The sequence below is a fragment of the Choloepus didactylus genome, chromosome 9, assembly GCF_015220235.1.
Source record: "Choloepus didactylus isolate mChoDid1 chromosome 9, mChoDid1.pri, whole genome shotgun sequence".
Classification (NCBI taxonomy): domain Eukaryota; kingdom Metazoa; phylum Chordata; class Mammalia; order Pilosa; family Megalonychidae; genus Choloepus; species Choloepus didactylus.
Window position 1 is genome coordinate 45,310,500 of NC_051315.1, and position 12,471 is coordinate 45,322,970.

Consider the following 12,471-nt stretch of genomic DNA (forward strand, 5'->3'; position numbering starts at 1 on the left):
TGTAGATGGTCCCATAGACCCCATGACCTCACATATTATGAATGCCCCAAATGCAGCCCACTTCAGAAAATTTTACAAAATGGTAGAAGAGATGGTAACCTTAAGAGGAAAGCTTAGCCTTGGTCTGTGACCACAGGGACATGAGCCAGTTTCATTAGACTCCAAGTTCCTAACAGAATCACACGGAGCTCAAGGAGCACTGATGTGCCCGAGGAGAACTGATTGAAAATTTTGAGTGGCCTTGAGAGCATAAACAGAAATAGTATCCAGTTACCAAGTAGACAATATTCCCTTTATGAGAGGCACATGTAGATTTTGTGTAACCTGGAGCTTATACAGTTTTCAGAGTCTATAAGAAAAAGAATGCAAACAAATACAAAATTAGTAGGAAAGTGATTGGCAGAAGTGTTCCTGGGAGCCATTCTTACCTGGGACAGCTATCAATAGCTTAATTATGCACAGAAGTGACCATCCACATATATACCACAAAACCCTCCAAAAAGCTTATTTAACTGGATTCCCCCGTGGCCACCCAATAAGGGAGAGGAGGTATGAGGGAGGGGATGTTGGGAGTGGGAAGTGGCAGTAGCCTTAACCAATTGTAATTACAATATGTTTATATTGTAAATCTTACAATTTGCGCACTTTGTCAAGCCTTTTCCCTGGGTCTTAGAAAGGGCCTTTGCACGTGGGGAGCCAGAAGCCTGAGCTTCATTTGTCTCAGGATAAATCTGTATCTACCCTGGCAAATACTCAAAAAAGGTGAGCTCTCCTTGTAACTTGGCAACACTGACACAAAGGACTTGGGATTTGGAAAATCAGTCAGCTTAGAGTATTGAACCCAAACAAAATCCATCCAAGAAAATGAAATAAATAAAATCATGGACCAAGGCAGAAAATTTGGAATTTGACATTGGAAAGGCACTTCTGGACTTAGGTGATCATAGTGTTTCCTTGTTTCTCTCTGCTCTGATATAGACTACCTAAAAGATAAGTTGGATAAATACATGTCTCAGTTTCCAAAAGTTCGGATACTTCGCCTCAAAGAGAGACATGGCTTAATAAGGGCCCGGCTGGCGGGGGCACAGAATGCAACAGGTAAGAAGCTACTCATTTTCTTTGGGTTACATTTTTGTTTTAATTTTAATTGTTTCAAACCTGCAGCAAACTTGAAAGAATGGTAAAATGAACTCCTTATATCCATCACTTAAATTTGTCAATTGTTAACATTCCCCTACACACACACACGTTTTATACACAAACACTTTATTTTCTGAGCCTTTGAAAGGAATTTACAGATATGTAACACTGCATCCATAAGTACTTTAGCTGGCTTCTAAGAATAAAGACATTCTTGTTCATAAGCAAAACTTCCATACCTAAGTAAATTAACATTAATTTAATAATATCACCTAATATGTGCTCTTGTTCAAGTTTCCTCACTCATAAAATATCTTTTATATGCTTGCCTCCCTTCTCCCCCTCTCTTCCTCTTTCCCTCTCTTCCTCCCTTTTCTTCCTTCCTTCCTTCCTTCCTTCCTTCCTTTCTTCCTCTTTCTTTCTCTTCCTTCCTTTCTCCCTCCTCTGGCCACCTCTACTCCACCTACAGACTTAAGGCTTAAAAAAATATTCAATGTATATATTACCAGCATTATTATTTGGGGGGTTTAAATAGTCTCACATTTTACCTGACCCCATTGGTATTTGAGGACTTCAGGATCTATTAATTCTTGAATCCCTGTCCCCCACCAATGTCTCTTCTTTTGCCTATGTCTCTTTTTGCCTTCTTCGTATAACCCTTTCTGCCTTCCCAAAGGGCAATATACCTTCATTTCCCCTCCTCTTCCCTTCCTGTGTGGGAACTGGTAGGTGAGTGGGAGGAGTAAATCTTCTCTCTCTGTGAGTATTCTAAAAGTAACATCAACAACATTTTGGTTCGTTTTAACATCCTTCTTTGGAAATACCTGTGTGCCCTTGTAATAATAGCTACTTTATACAGAACTTACTATATACCAGGTAAGGTACCATTTTCATTCTAAGCACTCTCTGTATTAACCAACTTTACTCTCACAATAACTCTAGGATGTAGGGATAATCATTTTTCCCATTTTAAAAATGAGGATATGGAGACACAGTGAGGTTATGGCTTACCCAAGGTCTCCCAGATAGTAAGTGGTGTAGCCAGGATTGTAAGCCGAACACCCTGGTTCTAGAGTCAACAATCTTATCTACTACACAATGCAGCCACTAAACATTTAGCCACCCTTCTGTCCCTGTAAGACATGGCATTGCCTATCTTCACCAGCTTACATGCAAGCATGTTCTGATTCTGAATTATCTGCTCTACTGTGTTTCACTCCCTTGTAATTAGACCCCAGATTTAGAGCTCTGATTATCCCATTGGTTTGCTAACAATCTTGCTCTCTTTAGCATCATTATTTTAAGTTGTCAACAAACACATCACACCAAATTTGACATTGTGGTGACAGCTTAAAATTAGTAATGATGAACTGCATTCAGAAAAATTAAATGGCATTCAATGCTTAAATTTCTTTGGAGAGTAATGATCCATGAATGATGCAAAAATATTATGGTAAATAACTAATCCAAGTAGGTAACTTTTGAACTGAGATATGGGTGAAGACCATCCCAGGCAGAGGGAACAGGTGCAAATGCCCTGATGTAGAAATAAGCTTAGAATATTCATGGTAAAGACATAAGGCCATTATGGCTGATGGGTGTTGATCATGGGGGAGAATGGTGGGCAATTCATTTAGAGAGAAGGGGGCAAAGGCAGGCTTTTGTAAAGTTTGTCACTTAGGGAGTATAGGCATTATTCTTGGTATGATGTGAAGCAATGGAAGACATTAAATAAGGGAGTAAAACTATCTGATTTACTTTTTTTAAAGCTTACTTTGTACACTCTGTGGAGAATGGATATTAGGGCTATGAGAAAGGCATAGGGACCAATTAGGAGGCTATTGTACTTGTCCAGGAAACATGAACTAGTGAAGTGCAAGGGCAGATGAAGGAAGTGGTCAGATTCAGAATTCATTTTGGACGTGAAGCCTGCAGGGCATGCCATCAGATTGGATGGGTAGAGTAAGAATGACAGGAATCAAAGATGATCCCTAGGATGGGTATCTGAGCAACTGGGTGCATGGCAGGACCATAATGGAAGAGTTGGGTGCAGGGTTACAACTGAGTTCAGATTGTGTCCAAATAAGTTTGAGATGACAATTAGTCATCCGTGTGGAGAAAGTTGATAAATGCAGAACATAGAAGGTGCTGCTTGTAAAACATTTCTCTCTGCCTACACAGAGCAGAAAGCATGCTACTAATGGACTCCAGAAGAGTCCAAATAGTAGGCAACATAGGAGGCTGTGGTGTGATCAACTGGTTCAAAAGCATTTGCCCCACTGACCTGCTCCAGGGCTTGTACTGAAAACCATAAAATAATTCCTCTGGAGTTGGATTGTGTAAAAATGTAAATTCGTTTCTCAGACATTCATTAGCAACCTTGAGCAAATTATCTCAGTTTGGTGTTGTAACTTCATAATATGTTGACCATGACCCATGTTAAGAAATAAATTTTTCATTACAACCCAGTACATATGTAAGTTACTTATATAACTACAGTAGATGTTTCACCAAGTAACATGTGTAGTGGATTCCATGTCTTTTCTATTCTATTTATTTTTAAAATTCTGGCCACAACCTAATCCCACTAAATTGGTTTAATGACCCAAAAAGGGTTCACAGCTCTCAGTTTGAAAATTCCAGCTAGGTGCATCTTAATTGCTTGTTGCTATCTAATGCTCAGCTATCTGTGAAGGACTTTTTTTTCTAACTTCCAATTTTTTGCTGACCTGCACCTTTAAATTGTAATAAAAATGAATTACCTAAAAACGAAATGGGGGGAAAAAACCCAAAGATTTATAAAACACAAGCCCATTTTTATTTTTTATATGTTTGTGTGTAGGTGTGGATGTGTAGTCAAATAGACAATAAATTGCTGTGGCAGACTGATATAAAATTTCAAAACATTTGCTCTCAATTTCTATTTGCCTCTCCCTATAGACAGCAGGGTCTGTGTTCCACACCTGGAACAGTATTAGTGGAGAGCCCCTGCCTGAGAGATTGGAGAGATCAGAAGGTTATATCTTGGTGGAGTTAGCCGCAGCCTTGTCTATGGACATCAAACTTACCTGAAGTGTGCCACACCCCTTTGGGGAAGCCAGAGGGATTCAGGATTCTGTACCACTGTTAGTCAAGGATATAATTCAGAGACTGGCATTGAGCGGGGCTGGCCAGGCTGGTGGGTCCTCTCAAATTCCCCTTGGCATCTCCCGGGGGAGTAGAAGTAGGCAGGAGAACACTCTGAGCCTGAAGAGTCCTGTAGTTGAAGGTCAGCAAAGATTCCTGGGCAGACATTTTCTCCAGAATGCCTGAGCCAGACAAAGAAATTAAAGATAAGAATTCAGATCCAGAATCTGACCGACCTTTAGAGCTATTGTTCTCTGAAGATTTACCCTGTAGGATTCAGAGAAAAGGGAAGGAATGCAACCGGCAAAGGATGAGATCAGCAATCCAAGGGCAGGTGGAAATAGAAGTAGTCTCATTTTGGTCCAAAATTGTCAGATTCTTTGACAGTCTAAGAGTCTTCTATAAAATAATAATGAGCAAAACAATAAGTTCTTTTACCATTAACAACATCCATTACTCATTCAGATTCCAGGGCAGGATAAGTTCTCTATCTGAATCAGATTCAAGCAAAACAGATCAGGTCCAGACAGATGCTTACCATGCATGAGGAGGTAGAGAGGAACCAGTAGGATTTGAAAATTTGAGGGGAATACAGGGGCAATGAATATCGAGGAAAATTCCCCATATGAAGGCAACAGCATTAAAATGAGATGTAATAGGTGGGGCACAAAAAAAAAAAAAAAAGAGCAGACCACCTAGATCTGGTGCCAGTGTTGAACGGACTGATCCAGTTATTGCCCTCCTGAGAACTCTTCTCTATATCTACCTCTCAGGTGACCCCTAAAGCTCTCGTTAAGCCTGCAGTCTCAACAGATCAGTGTTCAAAAGTACGCTATTTTAGATTGCATGGTGTATGAGTAAAACTGTTAAACAAACAAAAAGTTCGCTCTTGAGAATCAAAGTAAAAGATCAGATTCTCATTTCCTTCATGACGTGACATTTAGCAAAATGGGCCTTACAGAAAATCAGTTGGCTAACTGTATGTATCTGAACAAAAAGTGTCATCTAGCTCCTGGCCAACTAAGTGGTCTCCTGACGAGCAACATTGGACAATCTTCTGTAAAGTTCTACAACCTGTTTCTCCTGCAGATAACACGGGTGTTTCCTTAGCATTACTTACAAATCATTATGTAAAGTTAAATGGTGAGCTGGGTCCATTTCTCTTTAGGAATCCTAAGCACCACGTTCCAGCGCTAACGTTTGCTGGCATCAGTATCCCATGCTAGGGTCCATGCTCAACAGGGAGCCAAAGCTATCTGACATATTGAGCAGCTTTGGGTTGGCCATAGGGGAAAAAAGGGGATTTCTTAGATATGACACCAAAAAACACAAGCAAAAAATAGAAAAAAATGGATAAAATGGACAGGATAAAATGGAACAGAATTGAAAGTCCAGAAATAGACCCATACATCTATGGCCAATTGGTTGTTACAAGTGTGCTAAGTACATGCAACAGGGAAATATCATTCTCCTCAAAAAATTTTGCTGAGAAAACTCAATATCCATATGCAAAAATTAACCAGAAAATTAAGCAAAATGGATCAATGGCCTAAGTATGAGAGTTAAAACTGTAAAACTCTTAGAAGATAACATAGGGACAGACTTCAGAACTTGGAATTGATAATAGATTCTTAAACATGACCAAAAGCATGAGCAAAAAAGAAACAATAGAGAAATTAGACTTCATAAAAATTAAGAATATTTTTTAAATCAGGGTACATTATCAAGAAAGTGAAATGAAATCCAACAGAACAGGAGAAAATAGTTGTAAAACATATGTCAGATAAAGGCTTAATATCCAGAACATATATAGAGCATTTATAATGCATTTACAAAAAGACAAAAAACAATTTTTTAAATGGGCAAAAGACTTGAATATTTTCCCAAAGAAGATATACAAATTGCCAATAAGCATATGAAAAAATGTTCAACATCATTAACCATTAGGGAAATGCAAATAAAAACCACAATGAGATACTACTTCACACCCATTAGGATCGCTGTTATTTAAAAAAAAACAACAACAGGAAATAATAAGTGTTGACAAGGATGAGGAGAAATGGGAACCTATATACATTGTCCATGGCACTTAAGAGTGGTGCAGCCACTGTGGAAATCAGTTTGGTGGTTCTTCGAAAGTTGAAAATACAATTACCATGTGATCCAGCAATCCCACTTCTTGGTATATACCCAAAAGAATTGAAAGCAGAAACTTGAACAGAGATTTGTACACCAATGTTCATAGCAGCATTGTTCACAAAAGCCAAAATGTGGAAGCAACCCAAATGTCTATGAACAGATGAATGGATAAATAAAATGTGGTTTATGCATACAATGGAATATTATTCAGCCATTAAAAAGGAATGAAGTTCTGATACAGGTGACAACGTGGATGAACCTTGAAGACATCATGTTGAGTGATATCAGCCGGACACACACACAAAAAATATTGCATGATCTCACTTACATGAAGTACTTAGAAGAAGTGTACTTCATAGAGACAGATAGTAGTTTATAGGTTGTTGGGGACATGGGGGAGGAGGAGTAGGGCAGAAAGAGTGAATTATAGCTTAATGGATGCAGAGTTTCTGTTTGAAGTGATGAAAAAGTTGGGGGAGTGGGTGTCAGTGATGGTAGCATAATACATGAATATAACTGATACTACTGAATTGTACAATTGAATGTAGTTAATATGGGAAATTTTGAGCTGTATATTTGTAACTACAATAAAAAGCTTTTTTAAAAAAAATTGCAAAGAAACTCATCTGCAAGAAATTCGGCTTTACTGAGGCTTGCTCTTAGGAAACAGAAAAAACCACCAGGTGCCAATCAAGATTAGTTAATTATTCTAGGGGAGAGCTTAAACACTTACTGAAAAATGGTAATTAATACTAGCCATTTACTGAGACTTTAAGTATTAGGCAGATCTTAGAAATACCCTTGTATGGTAAGGCTCAAAGAGGTTTAGTAACTTATCCAATATGGTTAATAAAACCAGAGCTGGGATTGAAGACAGTTCCATGTGACTTCAAATCTCAAGCTCATTTCATTACGCCTTACAGCCTTTCAGGATCAGGCGCAGACAATATCTACCACAAATGAGAAAGACCACTAAGAGTCAGCTACACATACAATGCCTTGTTTTCTTACACAGCACAGTCCCGAAAACTGATTTTAAAATTAAATGTCTGAAAGTGGAGCAATGACATTCATGCATAGCCAAGTTCTCTCCTCCCCCCAGATAAAACATAATATAAATCCTGGACCATGTTTGGGGAAGATGCTGCTTCCGGTAGGTCCTGGCACCAGTGATCCTTTTGGCTCTCTGGGCCAGGCAGGGAGTGAATGCAGGTCTCAGGACCCACCTCTGCTCCCACTGAGGACTGAGGAAGTCAATCCAGGGTTTTTCCACCCTATCAGGCTGCTGCCGGGACAGGGAAAGATGGTCTGGTCTAGCAGAGACTGCTCTTTAAACCCTGGTTCTGCTTGGACCAGGAGTAGGAGTAGTGAGAGCAAGGAGATTATTTTTAGCATCTACTATACCACTAGCCAAGCAGAACCTTAGCAGGCCACACATACCCTATACATCTAGTTGACCTCCTATGAGCCTTCCCACAACAAGGGAGAGGGCTGTGCAAGAGGACACCCTTAGGAGACAACAGCCTTTCATGATCAAAAGCTTCAATTCCCTGGAAATAGGACTCCTCCAACATGATCAGAAGATGTAGCTGCTATCTCCAAGAACAGGGGACTGGAGAGGGCCTTACGCCTAGTACAGCCTTGCTCTGTTTACAGACTACTCAAGAACATGTCCTGCCCACCCCGACCCCCTTCTCCAAAGACTGTGGCTAAGGTCAGGCCCTTTATCCTCACACAAAAATTTCATTGTTGCTGAGATAGTTGTTAAAAGGAGAATTCCACTCATTGAGAGGTAGTTTATGGATTTTGGTGGTTAATGATCTATCATCCAGATACCTATTCTCACCTTGTTCTTTATCTGATGCTGTATTCTAGTTTTATTCTAAGCCTTCCCATACCCAGTTCTGCCTCTTTCTGGCTTGCCTTTTTATTTTATTTTATTTTATTTTATTTTATTTTTTAAGGAATTCAGGCTGTGGAATGAACTACCTATTTCCTAATATCATGCTTCCACTTGTTTGTTTTACAATTCTGGTTTCCTTCACTGGGAATAAAAATTACACCTATACTGTAGGTTTATTTTAAGGATTTAATAAAGCAGCCATGTAGAATGCTTAGAACAGTGTCTGGCATAAAGTAAGCACTTAATATTTGACAACTGATTATTGTAGGTTATTAGTCACTCCCTCCACACACATATACTCACTTAAGCCTTTGGAGCAATGCAGATGCTTTCTGAGGTTTTCAATGGGGAGAGAAAGAAGGTTATTTCATACAACTAACAGAAAAAAAAATTCTTAAACATTTCTGGTCTCCAAGTTTCTTTTCTTTTTTTCTGTAACCATTTAAACAGTACCCACTCCTCTTGCTGATTCCTTGCTCTAATTTCTTCTAAACTCTTTGGGGCACTGTATCCCCTTCATCATTCCTAAGGTCAAATTTGTGATCTTGAACTTCCCCTGGTTTCCTGTAAAACAAAGTCCCAACCACCTATTATCCTTAAAATAATAGATTTTAGCAACTACCTTAAGAGTAAGTATTGCCTTCAGAGCCTTACTACTCATTGTAAGTGGCTTATCAATTTTATCTAAAAATAAATGATGCTTGCCTCACAGGATTCCTAGTGAATAAAATTTCTTCCATTTCATTGTAGAATGAAACTATAGGAAGTAAGAGTTCAGTGAGAAGAAAAGACGACTGCCTTTACAACCACGTTTCTGGGGAAATCCCTAACAACTTTGAACATGAAGGACATGCACTCAGTATATTGCACTTTCAAATGATTTCATTTTATTTTTTTGGCTCTCTAGGTGATGTGTTGACATTCTTAGATTCTCACGTGGAATGTAACGTTGGTTGGTTGGAACCTCTTCTGGAGAGAGTTTATTTAAGTAGAAAAAAAGTGGCCTGTCCAGTAATTGAAGTCATCAACGATAAGGATATGAGGTAATATTATCATATTCCACAAGCTACTTCTAAGCAAGCCTTTTAGCACCAGAAGCAGAAGGTATAGGTCATTCTCCTAATGTATGCGTCTTTGTAGGTGTAAGAAATGTACAACCACTAAATGAATTGATAGCCATGACAGATATCTTGGAATCAGAGCAGATAAATTAAATAGTTTATTTGGTCACCACAAATTCTCAACCTAAATACCAGCAAAACCTAATACTCCCTGCCCAGTTCTTTCCTCTTTATATTCAGTTGAATCCAAAAATATTTATTTTCCTCAAGGTTAGTTTTTCTTTATGTTGGAATCATATACGTGCTCCTGTTTTTTCCCTCAAAAATGGCCAGAATATTATTAAAGGAAAACTACAAGTTAAAAACAAGCAATCCTAAGAGGATTGTGGGAAGATGGCAGAGTAGGAAGCCCTAGGAATCAGTCCCTCCACAGAACAACCATATGACAGTCGGGAACTGTCTGAATCAACTATTTTTAAACTATGGAGTCCAGTAGAACACTGTACAGCATCCAGGGAAGAGCAGGAGGAAGAGGCTGGCAAATTGCAGTAAATACCAGTAATTACTCTCTCCTTGTGGTGGTTATCGTCTCCCATCCCCCCTCTTCCTGGAGGCAGCAATGGGGTCCAGCTCCCTTGATACCAGAGTCAGAAAGGAGCATCCAGTCCACTTCCCCAAGATGCAGGGTAGACATGGGCCAATCGCTGATCACAGTTTTTGATTAGCTAATGTGGAATGCTGGGGCCCAGCTCTGAGGGCAGCTATTCTTCCGACCTGCCCCAGACTGAGGTGGTGGAGGAGACTTAGAGATGGCACACTTCATCAGAGCAGGGAGGACAGCTGAAGGGCTGCATTTGCTGGACAGTTACCAAGCCAAGAAAGTGCAGCTTTGGGAGCCATGGAAGAAGCTCCTGGTGCCCATCCTGGTCCCTCCCTCAACACCTCCCCAGGACAGTTTGGAGCCAGCTGGTGCTCCCTTTGTAGATCCCAGGCCTTGTTCCAGCTAGGAAAGAATGACTTGGGAAACTCCTCTCTGGTGGGCACCCCTCCCAGAATTTGCACTCCAGGCAAAAGCAGCTTGAGACAGTAAAAGCAGTGTAAGAAACAATTGAGGCAGATGGCCTGGGGTAAAGGCTTACATGCTATAAGTCCAGCAGTGGAACATCTGGGAAAGGGAAAAGTTCTGTTTCCTGGGAAGTAGAGGGGGCACTCAAACTCCTATATATGGGGGAAATCCTAAGGTCACTAACAAGCACAAGCCCGGGATAAGACATAGGCCGAGAAAAGAGGGGGGACCCTGTGCTTTGCATTTACCTTGGGTGGGCCTTCCTGATAGGAGGGCTGACACTCAAGAAAATCCCTGTCATATCACCAGCTGGTTAAAAACTCAAGAAACAGACATCTCAGGAAATAAGTTCCAGAGGGAACATTTTAAAATGTTCAGTGTGCAACAAAGCATCACAAGACAAAGAAACAGTAAATGATGGTCCATCCAAAGGAAGAGGATAAAAATCCAGAAAATGTCATTGAAGAAGACCAAACTACGAAAATACTGGACAAAGTCTTAAAAAAAAAAAAATGAGCTTTAATATGCTCAATTAGATGAAGGAAAATACAGAGAAAGAACTCAAGGATATCAGGAAAACAATAAATGAACAATATGTGAATCTCAATAAAGAGATCAAAATTTTAAAAGGAATCAAACAGAATAACTGCAGTTGAAGAACACAATAACTGAAATGAAAAATTCCCAGATGGGTTTCCACAGCAGATTGGAACTGGCAGAAGAAAGAATCAACAAACTTGAAGACAAGACAATTGAAATGAGTCAGGCTGAGGAGTAGAAAGAAAAAAGAATTACAAAAAGTGAAAAGAGCCAGAAACAAAACAACAAATATTGTATGATTTCACTTATATGAAATAATTAGAATATGCAAATTCATGGAGTCAGAAATTAATTGGTACAGAGTTCTGTTTGGGGAGATGGAAAAGTTTTGGTAATGGGTAGTGGCAATGGTAGCACAACATTGTGGGCTTATTTAACAGTACTGAATTATATATTTGAACGTGGTTAAAAGGGGAAATTTTAGGTTGTGTATAGTTACTAGAATAAAAATTTTAAAGAAAATCCATGGAACTTTACAACAGAAACAGTAAACCCTAAGTTAAACCATGGACTATGGTTAATAGTGCTGTAATAAAAATATGCTTTTATCAATTGTAACAAATGTACCACACCAATGCAAGGTGTTCATAAGAGTGTAGTGTATAGGAAACCTGTATTTTATGCAAGATTGTTCTGTAAACCCACAACTTCTCCTAAGAAAAAATAAAACAACTCATTGGGCTGAACCCTTAACAAACAAACAAAAAGGAACAGAAAAAGCTTATCCCCCCCAAAAAAAGCAATTCAGCCAATTAGTCACTAACACAAATTGTACTCATAAACTTCTTGAACTGTTATTTAAATTTTGTGGAGTTTTAAAGTCATCTACGTATTCACTTGTTTCATTTATTTGAAAGAGACACTGAGTTGGGTTGATGAAGAATATGAAAACATGTATGGTCTCAAGCAGCACTTTTTTTTGCTTTCCTGAATTAGTTACATGACAGTGGACAACTTTCAAAGAGGCATCTTTGTGTGGCCCATGAACTTTGGTTGGAGAACAATTCCTCCAGATGTCATTGCAAAAAACAGAATTAAAGAAACTGATGTAATAAGGTAAGTGTGTGCAATTTGACTAGGAAGCAGTCATGTATCTTTAAAAAAAAAAAAAAGACATAAAAAGCAATTCCACAAGACAGCTGTATCCTGTCACTCTACAGAACATCAAAAATGGCAGTTCTAGCAATAGAAGACCAAAAACAAAACAAAATTTTCCTGAGAATTTATCCTCCCCCTACCAAAAGTCATTTCTTAAATGCACACCATTCAGTCCTGAACCCAGAAAAATTCACTAGCACTATTTCTGTTTACTGAGAGTTTATAAGCTATGAAACACAAAATATAGTTGATCCTCCTTATTCAAGGATTTTGTATTTGCAGATTCACCTATTCCCTAAAATTCGCTCTGCCTTCTTGTTTCAGTGTGCCTACTGAAA

General features: G+C 39.1%; 1 protein-coding gene across 1 annotated transcript in view; it reads left to right on the top strand.

Moving 5' to 3' along the window:
* The window catches only part of GALNT5 (polypeptide N-acetylgalactosaminyltransferase 5), a 46,310-nt gene that overhangs the window by 17,552 nt on the left and 16,287 nt on the right, over positions 1 to 12,471 (top strand). The window contains exons 3-5 of the mRNA XM_037850376.1: positions 979 to 1,098; positions 9,216 to 9,351; positions 11,972 to 12,091. Coding sequence (XP_037706304.1) covers positions 979 to 1,098; positions 9,216 to 9,351; positions 11,972 to 12,091 — 376 coding nt within the window. The remainder of the gene's footprint in view (positions 1 to 978; positions 1,099 to 9,215; positions 9,352 to 11,971; positions 12,092 to 12,471) is intronic.